Genomic DNA, 24,547 nt, shown 5'->3' with positions numbered 1-24,547 from the left:
AGCCAGGGAAAGTGTGTCCAAGTCAAAACAAAACAAAATAGAATCAAACTAAAACCTACTTGCCAAGTAAAGAGGCCTAATTGATTTGCAAATATCAAAAGAAATTTGATTCATGGTGTTCCCTCTGGGCAATCAAAATCAAATGAGAGGTGGACATTTAGTTCATTCTTAGTCTAGTGATCATTCTACAAGAAAACAGAGCTGATGGTTCTGGTCCCTCTAAGGTGATAGGAGAAGAAGTCCTATCACACTGGTATTGTTATCAGTTCAAGTTCTAAAGCTTCTGGATGCAGTCAGTAGCAATGCTGTCTCTTCACAGATCCTATATGATCCTAGAAAGTGATGCTCAAAGCAAGCTAACATATATTTAGGATCCACTAGGTGTCAAGTGATGCACTTAGTACTTTTCATACTGTATGCCATGTAATCCTCAAGCGATGATTAGAAAGAACATATTAACTCTCCTTTACAAATGGGTAAACTGAGGCCCAGGAAACTTGAATGACTTGTCATTTGAGTATGTCATTCCCAACCCTGAGTCTAGGTTTCCACATCAGTTAAGTGATGAGACCTTCCCAGACTTAAAACCTCTTTGATTTTCAGTGGAATGTTATAATGGAAGCAGATAAGACAAAGAACAAACATTGGGGCCATCCTGTGCACGAAAACCATGCAGATTTGCTAAAAAGATTAAAAAAGTGGAAAACATGATCTTTTAATTAATATTCTTAGCAGCCTCCCAATTAAGCCAATATATGAGGAGTGGTGAGGATTGGGCATAGACAAGATCCTTGACTACAGGTGGCTAAGAATTTGAGGACAATTAACACAAATAAATGAATGATGAATGAGCTATTGCCAATGAGCGTGGCACTGACTCCTGGAGGCATACTGGAATCTGGAAAAATCTGGGAGGGTCAGGAGTTGTTGGAGGAGCTTCGAAAGAAGACTAACTTGTAAAGGTGTAGGTTGACCTGGCGTGGGGAGAGGAGTGTTCAGGGGCTGGGTGTCGCCGTGAACACAGCGTACTATCCCACTCTAAAGCCAGGCCCTCTGTTTGATCTGAACAGACAAGCCCACGGGGTACGGCTCGAGCAGTCGGAGGGCGCCCCAGACGGGAATAGTGGATGAGTGCTGCTTCCGGAGCTGTGATCTGAGGAGGCTGGAGATGTACTGCGCGCCTCTCAAGCCCACCAAGGCGGCCCGCTCAGTCCGTGCCCAGCGCCACACCGACATGCCCAAGGCTCAGAAGGTAAGCCCGCCAGGGGTGGCGGGGAGGGTCGGCCAGCTTCGCGAGAGCTGAGTGATGCGGCTGAGCCTCTAGCAGCCGGATAGTAATTCACACCCTCATAGACTGCTGGCTCATAGGGTCAAAAGAGCTCCATTGTAAATTCCATCACTCCACATGGTAAATTCTCCCTTCCACTGCTGTGGCCCATCTGATCACCAGAAGTTGGTGGAGAAGAGTGACTAAACCTGGGCTTTGGCATCAGACAAAACTGACATCCTAGCTTTGCCAATCACCAGCTGAGAGCTGGTGGCCAAAGAATGTAGCCTCCCAAGCCTTTGCTGATGAAACTATCAGTAAAGATGGGATAGCAGTACCAGTTACCTCATCAGGTCATTAATGCACATGCAATGCTTTCCACACTCCTGCACAAAGTAAGTGTCAGACAAGTGTTAAGTTCTGTCATAATTGTATGAACAAAGCATGTGACCTTTCAAGTCCTGGTATTCTGTAAACATGCAAAGAAAAATAACACTCTAAAATTGGAACTAATAGAAATTCACATTTAGTGGCAAACACAGAGGAAAAAAATAGAAATTTCAGTTTGGCTCTAAGAACAGCAAGAAAATTCTAATGATCAAAATCTGCAGGTGTCTGTTACTAACAGCAAGACTTTAAACAAGCCTTAGAGGTACTGTCTATGCCATCAAAAATATGTAAATCATCTGATGCACATTGATCACTTCATAAACCTTTGTTGAGTGAGTGAATGGGTGAACAAATGTATGTAAGTGATTACATTTTCATCACTAAGTAGAAAGAATGAGAACTAAAGAGAAGGTGAAGAAAATGAGGAAGAATGAATAAGGAAAGTTAAATGCTCTCAGATTTCCCTGGGGACTCTTTTGAAAAAAACCAACTAGTGGTTTTAATCTTTGGAGTCAAAACTAGCATCGTGCAGAGGGCACATGATAAGAGATCAAGATGTTCATAATGGCACCTTTGTGGCTTCCTGGTCCTCATCTGCAGCTGAGGCTGGAACAGGGGCCTCAGCAGAGATGTGACCCCAGGGAGCCACCCTGAGTGATGGAAGAGACTGGGCAGAGTCTGATTCAGAGAGAACACGGGAGCCTGTCGATGTGTCAGGGAGCAAGCCCCACATACCTTTCAGGTGAATGTTACTGAGAAGTGTGCTCAAGGTGAGCAGAGGCAGGTTAAATCTTTCTCATTCCAGGTGACCCAATGCCTTTCAATTTCCACTTTGGGAGGGGGTGGGTGGTGTCAGAGATGAGTCCCTAAGTTCTGGAATGGCAGGTTTAATAGTGACTGAGGTCCAGACACCTCTCCAACACCAGTGCTGTCTTCTGCATCTATGGAGCCAAGGCATTCAAAGGCTCTGTCTTCTGGGACACCAAGGGGATCACCTGTTCTCAATGCAATTATTTTTGTGATGTTTACAGTATCAGCCCCCATCTACCAACAAGAAAATGAAGTCTCAGAGGAGAAGGAAAGGTGGGCCAAAGAAACACCCAGGAGGGGAACAGAAGGAGGGGACGGAAGGAAGTCAGCAGATGAAAGGGAAGATGAAAGAGCAGAGGAGAGAGACTGGAGCTAGGAACTGAACACAGGCAAGAAAGGAACATGGAGGAAAGAAAGACTAAGACAGAGATGAGGAGGATGAGAGAGAAGCAGACGGCAAGAGAGAAAAGTGGGAGATGCTATAAAGGAAATGAAGAAAAGTAGGCCAGCTGGAGCTAGAGAATGCGTGGGACAGAAGGAGGAGAAGAAACCTGTTGTAGGAAGTGGCTGATAAACATGGAGAAATGGAAAAGTAACATATAATGCCTGGGAAAATCCAAACAAAGACAGTGGCAAGAATGAAAACATGAACAAAAATTACGAAAGAGGGAAATAAAGCAATATTCCCTTCCCCACAGAAAAACAAGCATTAAAATAAAAATCAAGGTTTTTATATGCATTTTAATTTTTTGTGTGAATTTTACAAGAATTTCCATGTCAATAAATGTCCAGAGTTAAACGTTAACCTCAAATTTTCAGCAAGATTGAATTGTGTCATAAACATCCCCAGATTTCCTTCCCTGCAGTGTGACTGGAGCCTGCATTTCTTAGTCAAGCCCGGGCCAAAGGGCACCCAGTATTTGCCTAAAGGCCCGCGAGGCCCGAGAGCTTACCTATGAAAGGAGGTCACTGAACTTTTTGTGTGTGCACTTTGGAATCAGATATGAAAGATGTATTAATGTTCTGGGGCTGCCAGAATAAAGTACCACACCACAGACTAGGTGGCTTACACAACAGAAATTCGTTTTCACACATTCCTGGAGGCTGGAAGTACAAAGTCAGAGTATTGGCAGGATCGGTTCCTTCTGGGAGCTGTGAGTGAAGGATCTGTTTCAGGTCTCTTTCTTCCACTTGGAACTGGCCTTCTTGTCCCTGTGTTTTCACATCATCTTCCCTCTGTACAAATCTCTGTGCCCAGATTTCCTCTTCTTATAAGGACACTAGTTATATTGGATTAAAATATGATCATCATGATCTTATTTTCACTTAAGTTATCTGTGTAAAGACCCCATCTCCAAATACAGTAACATTCTGAGGTACTAGGGGTTAGGACTTCAACTTGTGAATTTGGGGCGGGGGTGGGGGGAACACAAGTCAGCCCCAAATCAAAGACTCCTGATGTCTGACTACTGCCCTATGATTCTATCACCTATAAACGTCTCTCTCTTATGCGCCCCCTCCCCCCTCACACAGCCCCCCACTAGATATTTAGACCTGAAATCCTATGATTTTATGTTCCATGAAATACCAGGGCCATGTTATGTTAGGGCTGCAAAAGGACTCAAATCATTTGCTTCAATCCCTTCATTTTAAAGATAAAGATACTGAGATCTATAAATGGCTGAAGGATGGCTGAAATGGCTGAAAATGGCTTGGTTTCTAAGCCACACCCTCTTTCTGGCCAGGAGAAAGCAGCACAAAATCAACATAGACTAAGAAAGAATTCCAAAAGGAAAAGATGGGAGCGAATGAGAACAAAAGCACTCAGTTTTCTTGAGGGTAAAGAAATGCCAGGTAGAATCACAGAATTTGAGTCTTAGAGACTTTCCTCCTTCAGTTTCCTTGATTTAAGCAGTAGGGTTAGTATCTTCATAGATAATAAAGCAAAAAGTCTCGAGATCATTCAAATTGTGAATTATGCAAGCTAAGGGAGGGGGCAAGAGAGAAGTGCTCAGCCAAGCAAATGATGACACAGGGTAAGAAGTGAAGCATTTCATCCAAATAGCCCCCTTGGAAGATGTCGAGGTATAAAGGAACATCCTTTCTACCTGTCCTTCTTGCCCCAGCCGTGCTTTCTACTTCAGGATCATCCTTTGTCCATGGTTCACTGAAAATGCAGGATATATGATATATAGGTATGTCCAAGTCTCAAGCCAGGAGGAAAAAGTTTGATCACGAGCTTGTCAGAGTATCGTATGGGAGCCAAGACACTTCTGTTGTGGTTGCAATGTGGGTCCTGGCTTATCAGAACAGATAAAAGCCAGGCTGGAGCCTGAGCCCATCTGGCCAGCCACCTTCTTCAGGAGACTCCCAGTTCTCCTGCTATTACACCTATGGTTTGGAACCAGCCTCAGATATAAGCCTCAAGCATAAGCCAACACCTACTGTTTCTTTGAGAGTAACCCTCAAACTGAGATGGCTTTTCAAGGGACCACAGTTTGGCAGAAAAGTAACAGTCGATGTTCTGTGGGATTTCTTAGAGGATTATCCCTTCCCTTTTTCATTGATGGTTGGATCAATGCCATTATAACACAGGGATAAATGACAATTATACCCAATAATGAACTTCATTCAAGAAAAAAGGCAAAGACTTTAAAAGGAAAAGAAAGCAATAGAACTTTCCAGTTAAAGAATGCTTCACCATCAGACTATTAGTTAAAACGCTGCTTCCCTGGTGGCTCAGATGGTGAAACATCTGCCTGCAGTGCGGGAGACCCGGGTTCGATCCCTGGGTCAGGAAGATCCCCTGGACAAGGAAATGGCAACCCACTCCAGTACTCTTGCCTGGAAAATTCCATGGATGGAGGAGTCTGGTGGGCTACAGTCCATGGGGCTGCAAAGAGTCGGACACAACTGAGCGACTTCACTTTCTTTCTTTTTGCAATGGGTTATATTAACTAAAGCAGTCATCTTGAATGCCTACATGTGATTTCTAAATAACATAAATTAAGTAAACAGAAAGAATCTATTGCTGTCTTTCATCTCCTCCCTTCTACTATTAAAACAAGCACTAGTGATACATGGCATATAATGATGAATGAAAGGATGGATGGACAAATGAGTGAGATAGGGAGGGGAAGAGTGGTAGGGAAATAGACCATAAGTAGCACTGTATCTGTGTTAGATGTTCAGTCATGTCTGACTCTTAGCAAACCCGTGGACTGTAGCCCACCAGGCTCCTCTGTCCATGGAATTCTCCAGGCAAGAATACTGGAGTGGGTAGCCATTCCCTTCTCCAGGGGATCTTCCCAACCCAGGGATGAAACCTAGGGTTCTTGTGTTGCAGGTGGATTCTTTATTGTCTGAGCCACCAGGGTAGCACTGCTGAGATGAAATAATTCCTCTCGTCCTTGCCTAAGACAGTAACGCAAGTGCAGAGTAAAAGAGGGAAGGCGGAGGAGTTGTGCTTGCACAAGTTTTGCATGTTTGGAATTTGCTATACTCAAGCCAAAATTGAATTCATTCAAGGACTTATTGCTAAAGATGGAAACCAGCTGAGTACTTTATAGTGAATGTCATGTTCCCTATTCATCCCCTCAATGCTTTCTTGTAGTAGGCAGAGTATTCATAATAATTTAAAAGCCCTCTGTTTCAACTGCTTCTTTTAGGGCAAATTGATGATTGTGTGTAAAACTAACAGGAATATGTAAGGACTCATGATCCTTAAATTGTTGAAAAATATTTTTACTGAGTACCCCACGATATGTAAACCTCTGTACAAGGCATGAAGGAGAATGATAAAGATAGGAGAGGCAACAAAACATAGTGGTTAAGAGTACAGAATCTAGAATCAGACTGCCTGGTTTCAGACCCTGGCTATCTCACTTAATAGCTGTATGTCCTTGGGAAAATAATGTAATTTACCAGTACCTCAGATTCCTCATCTGCCAAATGGGAGTAATAATTGAATCTACCTCATAAGAGTTGTGAGGATTTATTGAGATTGTGTATGTGTGTGCAAATATAAATTATAGTGTTTAAAATGGTACCTGGCACATAGTAAGCACTATTAAAGTTTTAGTTGATATTATTTTTCTTAGTTCTTAAAATTAGAGCCATCTGAAAAAGAAATAGGTCTCATTGAGTGGAAGTAAGTCCCCTGTCACCAAAATCTTCAAGCTTAAGCTTACCAACACTTTCCAGTGATGTGGTAGTGTCTTTCAAGCACATGATAAGAGAAAGAGAATTCAGTGACCTAAGACCCCTTCCAACCCAGAGAACCCCAGTTCTATGAATTATTCCAACTTCAATGGAAGTTCGACTGTCCTGTATGAGGAACTGTTAACTTTTATTTTGAGGTTGTAGAAAAGAACTTTCAGAAAACCACCATTTTTCTCAACCAGTTAAAATCAAATGTAATATGTGTTTTCATTTCACAGTGCCTGAGGAAAATTTAATTGTAGCATGAACTCCAGCCCTTACTAGTTTAAAGTAAAATTGCCAAAATAAATAAAAATGTGGGATATTTCCGGGCTCACACAGCTTCCGGGACATTTCGGTTTCTAGGGCTGCCGATTCAGTGCCTCTCACAAGCATTTGATCTTCTTTCAAACATCTCTTGAAAACAAACAAAACCTCATACAGCTTCTCATGTGCGTGCTGTTAGGATGTAAGGGTGGAAAAGGAGGCAGAGAAAGAAGCTCCGGGAGAGCCCCTCCTCCCTCTCCCCTCCAGCTCCTGACCCTCTCCCTCCCACCCGCACCAACAGGAAACGATGTTTTCCTAACTAATAGGGCTTGCCATTTCTCAAGTCCACTTACACACCATGGAGGAAGATGAGGTCTGTTCTCTTTGCTTGCCTGTATGAAGGGAATAGGGCTTTGAGCAATGTTTATTAGACAACAGAGAGCTGATTTTTAATCCAGGACAAAACTGATAGTCTAGAGTTAAGGTGGAAGCCTTTTGCTGACAATGAGAAGATAAATCACTTACAGTGGTCTGTGGTGACCTAAATGGGATGGAAATCTAAAGGAGAGGGGATATATGCATACACATAGTTGATTCACTTGGCTCTACAGTAGAAACTAACACAACATTAGAAAGCAACTATACTCCAATAGAAAATAATTATAAAAATAAAAATAAAGATAAATTGTTTTAAAAGAAGCAGAGTGCCTTTATGAGTTTCTAAATATCCACTATAGAATTCTCCAGTGATTAAAAGCCCAGCACCTGAATCCTCTGAAAATCAGTGACAATATATATTGGCCTAGGCAAGATAAGTCCATTTTTAAAGAAGGACCAGGCAAGGTTAGGAAAAATTTTTCAGTGGTCATTAAATTTCCAGATCTGCAAGGTCAAAGTCAGTTTTTTCATCCTCAGAGCTCTAACTGAAATCTGAGTACCGTTCCCTGATACTCATCTATTTAGGACTCCTTCTTTAATGGGACTGCTTTAACTCCCTTAAGGGGGCCTTCCCTGGTGGCTCATATGGTGCAGAATCTGCCTGCAATACGGGAGATCTGGGTTCAATCCCTGGGTTGGAAGATCCCCTGGAGGAGGGCATGACAACCCACTCCAGTATTCTTGCCTGGAGAACTCCATGGACAGAGGAGCTGGTGGGCTACAGCCCATGAGGTCACAGAGAGTCAGACACAATTGAGCGACTAACACTTTAATACCCTTAGGGCCACCTTGTTTTTATCTTGCAAACAAAAGAGATGGCTTAGAAATATAGACTTACATTTAAACTCAAGTAGAGAGAAATGGAAACTGATAACAGCAAGGAAATTATGAGAGATGTGGGACAATGGGCATATGAGCTCATGTCTGGTACTAATGGAGAGCAGCAAAGAAACTTCTCACCACATGAGGAACTCAACCATAGCTCAATGGGCTACTACCCCATCAGTAATAAGAGCTAGAAAACATTTCCAAAGATTCCCATCTATTTTATTCACTGATGAGATTATAGTTTTCAGATCCATTTGGTCAGAAAACTAAGTCTTTTGAAAAAGTGGAGGTTTGATAGAAATAAGAATGCTAAAGGTCCATCCAACTTTAATTCCAAATATCCTTGGTGGTAACTTACAATCTGTAGTTAACTACAGCAATTAGTTTTGGAAGAAAGATTATTTTCTCTTTACTTTGTGTGTGTGTGTGTGTGTGTGTGCGCGTGCACACAGTGGGATTCACATGCCAGAATTTCTTACAAAATTCTCTGTAAAATATATAAACATTCACATGGAGCTTTCTGTCTGGTCAGCTCCAAGAGGTCATGTAATCAAAGACCAGCCAGCTCTGCCATCCATGAAAATATGATGTGGTATTTTCACAGCTGTAGATGACAATTATGGCAAGACAAAAATTCTAAATGATTAGGAGTAAGACTATGGCAGGTTGAGGGTTGGATAAGGAATCCTATTGTAGACTTGAGAATATGTGATATTTATGTCACAATCTGAGTGTGGCAAACTTGAATCATTCATGAGGCATTGGAGGGCTAGAAAAAAATGGAAAATATTAAAGGAATCGATAAATACATAGCATTATTTTGTCAGTATTGAATGACCAAGGCCACTATTGGATGCTCTGGTTTGTCTCTGTCAATAATGATACTTGTTTCCTTATTCAAAGAACACTAGGAGGGAAGTAAAAGTACTTTGGGCACAATTCTGATTTTCTTTTAAACTGTATACACACATGAATTGTTCTTGTGCCATTTTCTGTCTTGGAAAAGCACTGGCTGGCACCATGCACGTTTACTTTATATGCTGAAGACTCACGTCAACCTCAAACAGACGCAAATCACTTTAACTTGTCATGGTGTTATTTTGTTCATCCTAAAAGTTCAGAAGAGCCTTCCAAACTTGCAAAATTTCTCTCAATTCAGAGGAGGAAAATTCAGAACACAGTATTTGAATGTTCTGCCCAGATTTGTCACACACACAAAGCATGAGTGAAAGAGGGTAACGCCCTTTCCTACTAATCTCTGAACTCATCACTATTGCATTGAAATGATACCAAAAGGTAACAACCTTGAGCCCCACATCTCCCCAGAATATTAGAATATAAATTACTGCATACATGAGTTTAAGGACTCCAACATATGTTTTATGTCAGATGAAACAATGCTATTTTGGAGGCTAACGAGAAAAAAATAATCAAATCCAGTTTTTAGGTAAAAATATGCTGAATCTTTAGCACATATCAGTAAAATTGCTAGAATCTGGTGTTTCACTTTTTTAAATACCACAACAGTTGAACCTTTCAGCAATTCTAAAATCAACTCCCTCTGGGAAAGATAGTGTGCTCAAAGTGTTGTGTGTTTTTTTTTAATTTAAAAATGTAACGCAAACAGCTAACAAAACAGGCTGCCCGTAAAATCAACAGCCTAAGCAGCCCTGGAGTATTTTACAACATCCTTCAAGACTATTCAAGGCAACATAAATAACTCTTGCCAGCAAGGGAAAATACCCTTCAGCTTTTTTTCCCTTTCCTTTTTCTTTTTTCAGGCTTTTAAACCATTTTGGTAGTGATTTGTTACATCACAGACAAAAATACTTCAAACAGAGTCAGGTGGTATCCTTTGAAAAGTAAGGAATTGCCAAGACAGGATAATCTGTGAATAATTATAGGATAAACACATTCCCTAGACTGGGGGATTCCTAGGGGTGTACCTGTCACTAGAAACAAGAGCTACGCATCTGCTAGTGCAGCGGTCAAGGGTGCCCTGGGCACCCAACAAGTAACTATTACCCCCCAATCGGAGAAAGGGCAGTACTCGAGCATGGGGTGTGCCTTCCCAACAGGAACTATTTCTAAAAAGGCAATAATAATAGCTGTTATTTATTAGGCACATGCCCTGAGGTAAAGGCTCTCACAAATCACTTCCTTAATCTTCACCATTAGCCTAAAGGGTAAATGTTATAATTACGCCCCCTCCCACACTGTACAATTAGAAAACCTAGACTAAGGGGGCTAGATGTCTTGCCAAGGTCTTGCCCTAACCAGTGGTCAGACCAGAATCCAAATTCAAGGTGGACTGCCGCATGTTAACCATGCACTGTGCCCTCTCTTCTGCATTTCTTCACTGATACTTACTGTACTGCAGCCTGCCACCTCTAAGTTCCAAGACAGGATGGGCTCTGTGCGCAGCAGGAAGTAGGAAGCCATGTAAGGCTGCCGTTAACCTGAACTCTATGCCACCGCTCCTGCAGGAAATGCAAATCAATGGAACACGCATTTCCGGGTTCGCCATTTTGCTCACACATCCAAGGAGGAGATAGAGGTGAAGGGACCATGCTACCTGCCCTCAAGGAGATTACTTTTTAGTGGGAAAGCAAACACTTAGATAATTTGTTCCACAACACGTCAGTGCTCTAACAAAGGCAGACCCAGAGTGGATTCTGACAGCACAGAGCCAGAACAGACAGCTGTTGCCATCACGTTCACAAATGAGAGCTAAACCAAGGGTCCTTGAAACAACTGGCTCTCTTGCACACCACTGCGGTAGGTAAATGTGTAAGGGTGATCACATGGAAGCATAACAACATTATGAGGTGGGTGCTCTTACTCCACCCTTTCATTTTACAGAACAGGAAACTGAGAAGGAGAGGACAGTGTAGCGATTGTCAAAGGTCACACAATTCTGTGTTGGGAGCTGGGATCCAAGCTAGGTATATAAATCCAGGTTCTCTGAGAAATATGTATGAGACTGGGTTACAGGAGCAAGGGTTTGATGAGGGAAAATACCCATGTGAAAAGCAGCAGGAGAGGATCAGGAAAGCCTGAGTAAGTCAGCAGAATGCAAGTGCAAGTCTGACCTCAGTGAAGCCGAGAAGAGATGACTCGGTACAAGCATCCTGGATGGCTGTACCATCTAAAGAAAAGTCAGCAAAGCCTCTGAGGAGTCCTTGAGCCAAAGATGGCCAATAAAGAAGTCTTGGGTTTCCCAGATATTGGGTCTGCCCTGGTGTCCCCACTACACTCTTGAGCTCTGAGAGGGGGCTGTGGGACCCATCTACCTTGCATGGTCAGAGGAGACGATCATGTTGGAAAAAATGTCCTTTCCCACTCTAACCACATAAAAGATAGGGTGAGGTCATTTCTAGAAAAACATAAATAGAAAGGGGGCTGGGCAGACCAACCCTGTGCCCAGACGGTTAGACCTATCTCTTTGCTGAAGAGGCCGTTACTCTACCAGGAGCATACATCTCTTGAAAAGTGCACCTTGTTGTTTGTTTTGTTTGTTTTTTTTTTAATTTTTAATTTTTTATTTTTGTCATACATTGATATGAATCAGCCATAGATTTACATGTATTCCCCATCCCGATTGGTTTTAAAAGTCACATCCCAGAGCACTGAGTTGATCTCATGACACTCACTCTACGTGGCTCCCAGAGATGAAAGACTGACCTCACTCTCCTGGAATTTGGACTTGCAGTCCCCCAAAATAATGATATCAAAGTTGATACTGAGACATCTAAATCATCATCCAATATTTCACATGTCTCCAGGCTAAGCCAGCAAAATAGCCAGGGCACATCCTTTTCAACAGGTTGACATCTGGGCCATCTCTTCAATCATCCATTGCCTTTTTTTTTTTTTTTTTTTCTATTTTGCCCTTTTTAGGAGAAAGTCAATGCTGAGTTAGAACTTTAGGCTGTACAATAGGCTATTAACATTCCATGATGGGCAGTATTTTCCCAGCATTTTTTATAGGGTGCCAGGCTTAGCGTTTATGTCATACAATACTTAACTTGTTTGTAGTGGGTGGAGATGGAAACATAGTCTATTGAAAACATCACTGCTTCCTCCCTAAAATTTAAAGGGGCTATTATCATCCTTTTAGATTCTGCCTCTCAGGCAATGTCTCACAAAGATAGGCGGGGAGAAAGTAAGGGCTAATCATATTCACAGGGCTAGCTTTTGCTAAATGAATATTGTGCTACTAGATCTCCATTAATAGCATACAAACGGGACTCAGCTCACACTGGGATCAGGGAGGGTACCCACGTCCCTAGTTTAGAGTCTTGCCTTACCCTCTAAACCAGCATCTGCCACCATCTGGGATCATGGGCAACTCATGACATTATCAATTACTGTTGCGTTTTGCAACACCAGATATTGGTCTACCTCTTTGGGAAGCATCATGGTCGAGTATCTATCTGGTGAGCTCCAGGATCAGAAGCGACTGATACAAATCCCAAACATGGTTACATCTTCACTGTAAGAAATCAGGCACGTTGCTTTTTATTCATATTTCATGAAGGTAAAATGGGTAAGACACTAGTACCCATCTCTGAGAGAACTATGAGAATTAAATAATAAAATGTCTACAATTAACACTTATAAAACAGTGACCAGCACATACACATGTTCAACTGGTAGAACTGTTATTCTTTGATGAAAATAATAGGTGGTTTTACTATTAGTTCTAGGTCTGTCAAGTTGTTCCTATGTGACCTCAAGCAAGTCACTAAATCTTCAGGAGCCTCAGACTGTGAATGATACCAATGTAAACAACCTCATCTCCTGAGGTTGTTGGGAGGATTCACGGAGATGACTGTGTAAACTGTAAAATGCGTGCAAATTTTAATCAAGATAACTATTACTGCCATTGTCGTTAGCTCTCAGGGAACTTAAAAAGTTTGTGGACAGTTTTCCACTGGAGAACTAAGAGCTAGGATCACCAAGAGATAATGGGGGAATGTGAATGATCCCTTCATGGCATTTTCCAACTTCCTATATATCTGTGTATGGCATACACTGTGTAATAATGTATATCACAAATTAACCCCTAGCAAACCTATCGCTCATGAGTCAGTTAACCCTTCCTTCAGAGGGTATGTTTCCTTAGCCAACCCCACTGAGCTTGAGGACCAACTTTTTTTTTTTTTGTAAATAATCTTACCTTCTCTGGTGTCAATAGGAAACAGTATTTACTCACTACTGTTTTCCTTTCAAAAAATCTGTCTAGTTGCATACTAGAAACGGTTTTAGCTGGCTTGTTTGTCTTGGACAGGCTGTTGAAGTGAAAAGTTTTTGCTTGGCTGAATGTGGGGCAGTTTCATAACCCCTTCAAGAAGCACACTGAGGAGGGAGGATGCCAGCTCCGACGGCTGCCCCGCGCAGGCCTCCACTTGCACCCATTGTCCAGGGGGGCCCGCGTCATTAAATTAAAACAATGAGCAAAGCAACAGATGCAATGAGACTAAATCCTGAGTGCTTTTGTTTTGTCACTGTCATTGTCTGCAACAAAGAAGTCACATGTGAGAGCCTGGGCAGAGAGCCAAATGCAAACCAGACGCCATCCCAGCTGGTTCTGAATGGCCCCCATCATACGCCTGTGTGCATGGGAACCATGCTACTTGGAGCAGTGTCAGCTTAATCGAGTGAGTTTCTGCCCAGGACTTGGCTGTGATGCCGAGACAGACCCAGCAGAAAGAGCCCAGAAGATCCCTCCACTCAGACTTTACACCTTATACTTCTGCTTTAAGAGAAAAGAAAGAGTTTCTGAATTGGGGAAAGGGATAAGATCTATGTGGTTGGCCAAACCAACCTCAATCGTTTTTGCTACAGCGATCATGAATGTGAAGAGAGAGGTACGGAAGATACCTGAACTTTTTCTTCTGGAAGCCTGTGACTAATTTGGCTTGAGAAGAAGACTGGAGATTAAATACCTCACATACTTTCTTTTTACTTGTAACCGAGTGTTTCCTTAGAATGGGCTTTATTCAGATTCTTTAAAATCCTTTTTCTAAGCTGTCATGCCTTGTAAACAGAAAAAGAGGCTAAAACCCAAATTAGGGTATTTTTAGTCCTGTTAATTAATTTGGTTACTAGTCAGATAGAGCAATAGTATCCTTAAAAATAGTGATTATGGGGGTTTGATGAGCCATATACCGTCAGCAGGGTCTACTGAGAACAGAACAGAAATGTTTCAAGGAGTTTGGGACAGTAGTATGTCCACTCTGTCGCTACATGTCTTTCTTCCATTTTCCAGAGAACTGCTTTAAGGAAGCAGAATAAGGTGTAAGTTTAGAAATAAAAACTTTACCGGTAGCTTAACAGCAGATGCTTTGTAGAGCAACAAATGCATGTCAAGTGAACATGGTAAAATTTGTATATTAGAGGGGAAAGTGCCAGGATTGTAAACAGATAGCATCTCAAGCTCTCCTACACGAATGCCCATCTTCTTCCCACAAAGATTTTTTTTCAGTGGCCACTGAGCTAGATATATTTTTTTTTTTGAGCTAGATATTTTAATAAACATTTTTACACAATGGTGTTTTCCTCCTTCTATTCAGGAGGTATAAGATTTTTTTTTCCTTTTCACTTATTTTTATTAGTTGGAGGCTAATTACTCTACAATATTGTAGTGGTTTTTGCCATACATTGACATGAATCAGCCATGGATTTACATGTGTTCCCCATCCCCATCCCCTCTCCCACCTCCCTCCCCATCCCATCCCTCTGGGTCTTCCCAGTGCACCAGCCCTGAGCACTTGTCTCATGCATCCCACCTGGGCTGGTGATCTGTTTCACCCTTGATAGTATACCTGTTTCAATGCTGTTCTCTCAGAACATCCCACCCTCGCCTTCTCCCTCAGAGTCTAAAAGTCTGTTTTGTACATATGTGTCTCTCTTTCTGTTTTGCATATTGGGTTATCATTACCATCTTTTAAAATTCCATATATATGCGTTAGTATACTGTATTGGTCTTTATCTTTCTGGCTTACTTCACTCTGTATAATGGGCTCCAGTTTCATCCATCTCATTAGAACTGATTCAAATGAATTCTTTTTAATGGCTGAGTAATATTCCATGGTGTATATGTACCACAGCTTCCTTATCCATTCGTCTGCTGATGGGCATCTAGGTTGCTTCCATGTCCTGGCAATTATAAACAGTGCTGCGATGAACACTGGGGTGCACATGTCTCTTTCAGATCTGGTTTCCTCGGTGTGCATGCCCAGGAGTGGGATTGCTGGGTCATACGGCAGTTCTATTTCCAGTTTTTTAAGGAATCTCCACACTGTTCTCCACAGTGGCTGTACTAGTTTGCATTCCCACCAACAGTGTAAGAGGGTTCCCTTTTCTCCACACCCTCTCCAGCATTTATTGCTTGTAGACTTTTGGATAGCAGCCATCCTGACTGGCGTGTAATGGTACTATTTTCACCATCAACATACAAAGTACTAACTTGCTTTTATAAAGGACTTGGTGATAACTCTAATGTTCCAGGTAGAGCTGAAAATATGTGTAAGAAAAATGATCAAATCCCTGTGGGTCTGAGTCAAAAGGTATCATTTCCAGTGATTAGTAGTTGACTCTGCCTCAGCTTCTCACCCTCTCCAGTTCTCAGGTCTGAGTGATCTCCAAGGTCCCTCACAATGATCTTTAAATGTCTAACAATGATTGGAAGAGTGATCATTTCCTTAGCCAGAAGGAAAGATTTGGAGATTCCAGTGCCTGTGATGAGAACCCTTGGTTTTGGTCTGGATGGAAAATGTTCCTGGGAAAAAGGAATCCTTAAAACTCATTCTGTACCAATGATTATCCATTACGTCCTTCTCTCAGGGCCTCCTGACTAGAAGGAAAATCAAGAGAAGCCGCACCTGATGTTTATGCATGTAAATGTCATTTCCTTCTGGATTTTATTTTGCAGCTTATTTGTCTAAATAAATGTTGCTACTTAAGTATGTTCAAGGATAAAATAATAATTACAGAAGAAGTATAATGACTTGATCCTGCACATTATCAGAGGGTTCATTATATTCATTCAATAGGTATTTATTGAGCACCTGAAATGTTTTGGGCACTGGTGTAGACATGGAGCTGTAACAGTGAGCAGAGACATGTCCCTATTATCATAGGGCTTCTATTCTAAGCAAAACTCAGTATTCCTTGGATAACAGAATGGTTGTTGATAGGTGAATGGTAGCACCAAAACAAGGAACCCAGAATGTTTAATCCAAGAATAGTTCCTTTCCAATAAATATTGAATAATAATAATAATAGTAAATAACAATTGGTAATACTTATGTAGTTTTCACGGTGTTCAAGGCCTATTATAAGTGATTTTATGTTCTAATTTTTTAATCCTTAATCCTAAAAGGTAGAAACTATTATTATCCCAGTTAATGGATGAAATTGAGACACGGGAGATTGTCACTTACACAAGTTCACATAGCTAGAAAATAGAAGAACCAGGATTTGAGCACAGCTCAGAATGTCTGTGATTTTGTAGTTTCCAAATCTGGTACAAAACTTCCCAATATTCTACTTCAAAACCTCTGCCTCTCTCCAGAGGAGAAAAAGAAGAAAGTGAAAAGTTATCTCCTTTTTACAGAAACTAAAACAGAACAAAAAGCAATAAAACAATGGAGGATGATCCCAGCATATGATTTTTTTTTTCTCACTAGGAAAAGATGTTCCAAGCCAGAAGACTGGATTTTAAAGGATCCCCTTCCTGCCAAAGAACCTGTGATAGTGGCAGATGAATAAACACATATTTTTGTGTGATTACAAAGCAATTTGTGGTCCCCATGCCATCAAGGGTAAATTGAAGTAGCTTTAGTGAGGTTTGTCTAAATGAAAAACCCAAGGCCATCCACTTGTTTATGTCTTTCTCAGAAAACCCTGGCCCAAGTTGTCTATTAAACTGACTGGTGAGACATAAGGAATGAAGGTTGAGACCCAGTGTTAGAAATAGATGGGTTGGGTACATAAAAATTCATCCAAGTGATGTCACTTTTTCTCCCATGTTTTTAGGAAGTACATTTGAAGAACACAAGCAGAGGCAGTGCAGGAAGCAAGAACTACAGGATGTAGGAGGACCTCCCCAAAGAGTGAAGAATGATGCGCCACCGGCAGGACCCTTCGCTCTGCACGAGTCACCGGTCAAACACCAGAAGACCCACCAAAAACAAGTTTGATAACATTTCAGAAGATGGGCATTCCCCCCAGTGAAACGAGTAAACATTCCAACATTGTCTTTAGGAGTGATTGTTCAAAGCTTTGCACCTTGCAAAAATGACCCTGGAGTTGGTAGATTGCTGTTGATCCTTTATCAATAATGTTCTATAGAGAAAAAATATATATATAGATCTTAGTCCCTGCCTCTCAAGAGCCACAAATGCATGGGTGTTGTATAGATCCAGTTGCACTAAATTTATCTCTGAATCTTGGCTGCTAGAGACATTCATTCAGCAGGCTTGTCTAAGTGTTTATTAATTTTTTTATTTGCACTTCTTTTTACGCAACACAGGCTGTTTGTTTTACAGTGTCTGAAAACCTTGTTCCTCTATCCCGCCCCCCTCTCCATCACCTTTATATTTGCTGAATTTGGCCTCCGAAACAGCAGCAGCAAGCAGTTAAGTAGCACACCAGTGTTTAACCCACAAGATCCCATCTGTGGCATTTGTACCAAATATAAGTTGGATGCATTTATTTTAGACACAAAGCTTTATTTTTTCCACATCTTGCTAAAAGATGCAAGTAGTTACAACTTTGAGGCCAATCGTTTTAGGCGTATGTTTTAAGCATAGAAAGTCTCAAACTGAGTGGTTCCTTCAAGAGATGAGTTAGTGTGTGACCTGATCAGTACTTCTCTCTTTTTATTTCTTCCATATAGAGCACTATGTAAATTTAGCGTATCAATATTACAGGATATATCAAACAGTATGTAAAACTCTGTTTTTTAGTACAATGGTGCTATTTTGTAGTTTGTTATATGAAAGAGTCTGGCCAAAACGGTAAAAGGTGAAAGCAAAACTGAAGAGGAAGCCTGGAGCCAAAGGTTACACAGAGGGGAAGGGTACTCAAAACTCAAACATTTGGGAAAGAAAAGCTCCCCAATTATGGCTTCCAAGGAAAATAAGACACCAAGTCCACTGATACAAATTTGATTGGCAAGTCCAGAGAGGAGTAGAAAAAGCAGAAGGCTAGGAGTTTAATAATCCTGGTTTCTTATTCTCGCTGAAGAAACAAACATCTGACGACTCTGCCATGGACTCACCACTGTGTGACCTTGGGCAAGTCACTTCACCTCTCTGTGCCTCAGTTTCCTCATCTGCAAAATGGGGGCAATATGTAATCTACCTACCTCACAGGGGTGGTATGAGGATTAAAAAGATAAAGCTCCAGATTTTTATCCTGAGTTGCTATGAGGGCATCAAGATCAGAGCCCTTGAGTTGCTAGGATGCAAAGAATTCTATAAACAACCCATTCACAGCATAGCTAGAAAATTGATAAGCTGAATGCTCTTGACATGCCAGTTCTTGTCAGTGAGGCTATCCAACTAACTATCTGTTAAAAGCTAACAGTTCAATCTCTTTTAAAACACTTTTCAAAATAGAAACATTTGCATCTACAATTTGATTTTGAATTCTGCATTTGGATTTATAAATATAAAGTGAAAATGGAGAAAGGAAAAGAAAGAAGGAGAAAAACAGATTTCTACAAGTGAAAGAATGGTTACTCCTTTTGTTAGCACATATTGACTCTTCCAGGCATTTACTAATAATCGAATAATTTGTTGTTGTTTAGTCGCTCAGTCGTGTCCTACTCTTTGTGACCCCATGGACCATAGCCCACCAGGCTCCTCTGTCCATGGGATTTCCCAGGCAAGAATATTGGAGGGGGTTGCCACTACCTCCTCCAGGGGGTCTTCCCAACCCAGGGATCGAACCCACATCTTCTGCTTGGCAGGCAGATTCTTTACCACAGAGCCACCTGGGAAACCCAATCTAATAATACTTATTTTAATATCATAAATGAGACTATTCGTTTTGAAAGCCACAGTTATTTCCTCTCTTTAAGCCCAAGATTTCAAATACTGAAATAATAACTAGTAAAAAGTCACAAATTTACTTTCCTGAATGTATTTTGTTCTTATCCTTGGAAGTATATACATAAACATATATTTTTAAATTTTTTTTCCACAAAAACATGCTTAACCAGAGTTGCAAGTTGAGAGACAAAAGTTTCTTTCACAGCTAGAAATTTTCTAGCTCATAACTCTTGTCTGCTTAGAAGAGTGGCTTCTAGTCCTCTGTGGATGTATCTTATCCATTCAATTGAAAATTGGTATCAAGAAAACCCAGTGATAAGAACAAGTCCGTGCTGACCTAGAAAAATATTTCCTGTCTATATATCAAGGTTTTCTTACTAAAACAACAAATCATTCATCATTCATATCTTTTTATCTGCCTTAGAATTTTTTGGTAAAAAGCAACCAGACTTGATTATTTCATGTAAATTATATCCCTTTTATTCTTGGAGAGTGTACATGCAAAACAAAAATAGCATCTTTGGTTTTCATTCCACTGGTTCACCTCAAGGTTCAGAGGCCAGAAAAAAAGAGATTTCTTGTATCTCCAAACTTATGCAAAAAGAGGCCTCTTTAATGGATGTCCCTTTCAGCCAACTGGTATTTTAACCTCAGTCCACAGTGTTATTTGAATTCAGCACCTCCAGCATGCTGAACTATGTTCTGATCACTGTGGACAATGTAAAAGAAACCATAGGCGGTTTTGCTCTTCATCTGTTTTCTAGACATATGGGTTCTGTGGATCCACTGGGAAAATGGATACATTTTCCCAAAATGGCACTTCTGATTTTTATTTCTTATTCCTAGTGTATACCTTTTTAAATTACTGACTACCAATAACATGTTACATGCAACCTTCAACAGACTTATGTTTCCAGACATAGGTGAATATGTTAATTCTAAGAGTGTCTATGACTTATTTGATTCACTAATAATTCTATTCATAACCAAAAATACTCCAGTGAGGAAAGCTTAAATATGGAAAGCCATATTACTTTTCTTAATTTTTTCTAACACACAGTCCTATTCAACTGTATCATAAATCAGCTAGTTAAAAATTAGCTAATTATGCTAACCCACTGTCTTATTTTCAAATGATTTAAAACTAGAAGTCAAATTGCTGTCAACTCCAAAAACCAGCTGATCACTATACAGTACAGCAGAATGACCCAGTATTGACAGAAGGAAGCACAAAAAATCTTACAGCTCAATTTGTAAGCTTTACTTTAGAATTTTAAGATGAGGCAATATCAAGATATTTGCAAAAGAACTATAAATACATGTAAGAGTGAGCTTTCAATTTATGGGTTGATTTCCAGTTTAATTGACAACACAATACCTAGGTCAAATGTCCGTTCCCAGTTCCCCAAATAGTATAATTGCATTATTAGAACATTTTAAAATGAAGAAGACCCACTAAAAAAGTGAAAGCATCTTTCCATTAGAATCCACTCTTCTAGAGATAAGGGAAAACTCTCCCAATACTCACCCTACACACACACACACACTCATCCTAAGAGTCCAATGGAATATTGAGAAGAAATCGCTTCTTTGAAAAATCTTTAAAAAAAAAAAAAAAAAAGCCTGGTGTCCCTGGAGAATCCTTCCCCTCCTTGGAATGTCAATGTTTGTGTAGATGAAACCATCTCATGCACTGTGGCTTCAGGGTTTCTGTTACTAGTTTATGCACTTGGGAGAATGCTTTAAAACGGAAGATGTAGCACATTTTGCTTTCCCATTTATTGTTTGGCCAGCTATGCCAATGTGGTGCTAATGTTTCTTTAAGAAAGTACTTGACTAAAAAAAAAAAAAAGAAAAAAAGAAAAAAAAGAAAGCATAGACATATTTTTTTAAAGTATGAAAACAACAATTCTATAGCTAGATGGCATAAGAAAATAGCATTAGGTCTAGTCACCACCACCTTTCAACTTTTTATCACTTGCAAGTAGTGTACTGTTCACCAAATTGTGAGTTTGGGGGTGCAAGGGCTGAAGATGAAAATTGTTTTAAGTTAGAAGGCTCCATTGTTTTGTTGGCTCTCAAACTCAACAAAATTAGCAATATATTATCCAATCTGAACATGTTGTTTGATTCAGGAGCATGGAGTATAGAAGGGAAAGAAAAAAGAAAAAAAAAAAAGACCTTATAGGCAAACGGCAGAATTGAAAAGATGATTGAGTTATTCATTGATTTGTGTGTGTGTGTGTGTGTGTGTGTGTGTGTGTACTCTCTGCTCTAAAACATACTCAGCAAGTGGAGAAAATAAAAACAAAGAGAAAAATGCATAGATTCACCTGCTAAAAATAGCTTCTGCCACATCCCCCTTGAGTAGTTCTTTGGCGTCGACTGGTTTAATAGAAGATATTCTCCCTTCACCTAAACATCTCAAAGAGCAGTAGCTCTCATAAAAGCAATCACTGATCTCATTGGGAAGTGTTGGAAAGTATTTCCTTCTGAGATGGGGGTTATCTACTGATAAGGACAGAGAAGAATTTATGAGAAATCGTTGAAAGAGATGGCTAACAATCTGTGAAGATTTTTTTGTTTTTGTTTTTACTTTATACAGTCTTTATGAATATCTTAATGTTCAAAAATGACTTGTTTTTTTCTTCTTTTTTTATATTGGAATAAGGGATGATAAGTTAAACCCATATAGACTGATTCTTTAAAACTATAGGCTAGATAGAAATGTATGTTTGACTTGTTGAAGCTATAATCAGACTATTTAAAAATGTGTTTGCTATTTTTAATCTTAAAAGATTGTACTAATTTATTAGAGACAGATCCTATTTGGCTTTCTTCATAAGAAAGAGCATTTCCCTTCAAATCACCTGGGCTTTCCCATCGATGTTTTTGAAAGAATAATCTGATTTATGCATCATTATGGCATCATTTATTTTCAAATTTTAAAATAAAATAAGTGTGATTCTTCATGCCCCTCTCCTGCAATGCTCGTAAAGTCCAAAATCTGAAAGGGGCAGAAAACAAGAGAAAATTTTGTTGGTTCTTTGTTTTGGGTTTGTTTGTTTTTTATGCTAGTGTTTAATCCTATAGTACATATTTGCTTATTGCTACGTTAATATTTTAAAAGACTTTTCTGTTAGGTATTAGAAACTGATACATAGATATCTTTTTTGTGTGATTTCTATTTAAAAAAAAAAAGGAGATGAGATGACTGTCTGAGCTTTAAGTGCGTGTGGTACAGGATAAAGATACAAATTTAAACAATCAAATCCTATCTGGAGCAATACTTTTTGTAGAGAACCTCTCATAGATGAGACAGAGGCCCAGGGAAGTTTTCAAACTCTTTTTTTCCTCTTAGTCCTTATTCATTTAGTATCTGTCTCAAAATTTTGTAGAGGACTGACCAAACTGAAACCCTGAAATGAAAGGGACCTCTTTTAAAACATACATTTCACCTGTTTTCTTAATTTATGAAGCCACATTGATCTTAAACATGGTCCCCATTTCTCCCCATTCTTCAACTGTCATTGATAAGGTCTTTCAAGAAAAAATCACTTAAAAAGAGAACACAAAAATTCAATTGTCACTGCCCAGTTGAAATGTAAATTAAGATATAGTTTCTCCAATTTAACCTCTACTGAATCTCACCTGTCACCTTCAAATGGCCTTCATTCTCCTTAGGATATGCCCTTTTTTTAATTGCCCAGGCCTAAATGCACTGATGTAAAAGTAGGAAAAATGAAAGAAGAGCTCAAAAATCCCTTCCAAACCACCCACTGGCCCCACTCACCTACCCATAGCAAAATCACTACTGTTAATCCCTTAATCTGATTTTTTTTTGGGTATTTATCTTGTACCTGCTGCTAAACACACTGCAGGAGGGACTCTGAAACCTCAAGCCACCTACTCACATCTCTTATCTGTGTCTGTGTATTATTAAAATGTCTATTCAAATATCAAAAACTTTCAAACATCATGCAGCTTGTATTCAGTTTATACAAAGGCCCCAAGCACTATGTCAGATCTCTTTTTGCTGAAAGAGCTAATGAAGTTGAAACCTGGGATTACATCGTGTGTTTTGCTTCATTTGTTTTTATCACATTTATAGGCCAAGTGTGATAAGTAAACTTACAGACACTGAATTAATCTTCCCTGCTACTCTGAAACCAGAAAATAATGATTGGTCATTCACTATATCTGTCTTAGTTCAAAACATATTTTTTATTAAATTAACTCTGTATTTGAAATTATTATTCAATTCATTTATGGCAGAGGAATATTGATCCTAATGACTTCTAAAAATGTAACTAACTGAATCATTATCTGACATTTACTGTTTAATAAGCATATTTTGAAAATGTATGGCTAGAGCGTCATAATAAAATGATATATCTTTCTTTAGTAGTTACATTAAAATTAATCATGTTTGATTAATTCGTTCTTTTGGACAATGTTGGTGTAATGTGTCATTCCTTAAGAATTCTATTGTAATGTAGCATTTTTATTAAGATCATTGCAGCAAATAAAACATGAAAACTTACCCAGAAAATAAAACTAATCATACACCAGAATGGAGATATCTTACAAAATTTACAGGTTATATTTAAAAATAAATGTTTCAAAGAACTTGTATAAACTATGTAAGAGATGTATGAATTGTACAATAGATCCATTAACAATAAAGCAGTTTTAAGTAAGCCATCCCACTCACTGTAATCCAACAGTGAGTTATAACCCATGACACAAAGCATTTGGGAAAAACTTTTCTATCATGCAGGGTACATAATATACAAGCAGCATTTAATACACTCCCATGTGGAGAGATGTTATAAGAATGTGATCTCTCAACACTGAATTTTTGTTTCAATAAATCTAATTCTTTACTGAATAGACACTGTGAATATCAAACTCACAGTAGCATTTGTGGAAGCACCAGGTGGAAATTAGTATTGATAATTTCCCTCTTGTTGTTTGAAAGCATCTCATTCTGTTTCCCTTTACTTAAACCCTCCATGAATTATTGGGAAATTTACCTAAATGTAAAAAGGCTCACAAGTTTTGCACTTGATTTTAAGGAACTAATAATATTACTAAAGTTTCCTGTATCATTTTCCCACATGGGGCTCACCACTACACCCAATTTCACTCATTCAGAGTCTCCATGGTTCTGCCTAGGACCAACGGGAGGACTAAACCTCCTCATTCTGCTTGTGCTCAGCATCACGCCTCCTGTGACCATAAGCTTCTAAGTGCATTGTGTACAGATGTGACATGTGTG

At 39.7% G+C, this 24,547-nt stretch overlaps 1 protein-coding gene across 9 annotated transcripts in view; it reads left to right on the top strand.

The window, feature by feature from the left end:
* IGF1 (insulin like growth factor 1) overlaps positions 1–23,703 on the top strand; it is a 79,795-nt gene extending 56,092 nt beyond the window's left edge. For 5 of the 9 annotated variants that reach the window (XM_043440193.1, XM_043440190.1, XM_043440189.1 and 2 more), the window contains exons 3-4: positions 1,071–1,252; positions 2,689–3,103. In XM_043440193.1, coding sequence (XP_043296128.1) covers positions 1,071–1,252; positions 2,689–2,850 — 344 coding nt within the window. In that variant the 3' untranslated portion in view covers positions 2,851–3,103. Of the gene's footprint in view, positions 1–1,070; positions 1,253–2,688; positions 3,104–17,245 lie in introns of those variants that run through there. The other 4 variants (XM_043440196.1, XM_043440194.1, XM_043440198.1 and 1 more) reach the window with 1 other exon arrangement.
* The last annotated feature ends 844 nt before the right edge of the window (positions 23,704–24,547 follow it).

This window comes from Cervus canadensis, chromosome 21 (genome assembly GCF_019320065.1).
Source record: "Cervus canadensis isolate Bull #8, Minnesota chromosome 21, ASM1932006v1, whole genome shotgun sequence".
Lineage (NCBI taxonomy): Eukaryota > Metazoa > Chordata > Mammalia > Artiodactyla > Cervidae > Cervus > Cervus canadensis.
Note: the sequence above shows the minus strand (reverse complement) of the source record. Positions and strands in the feature narration are given on the sequence as shown.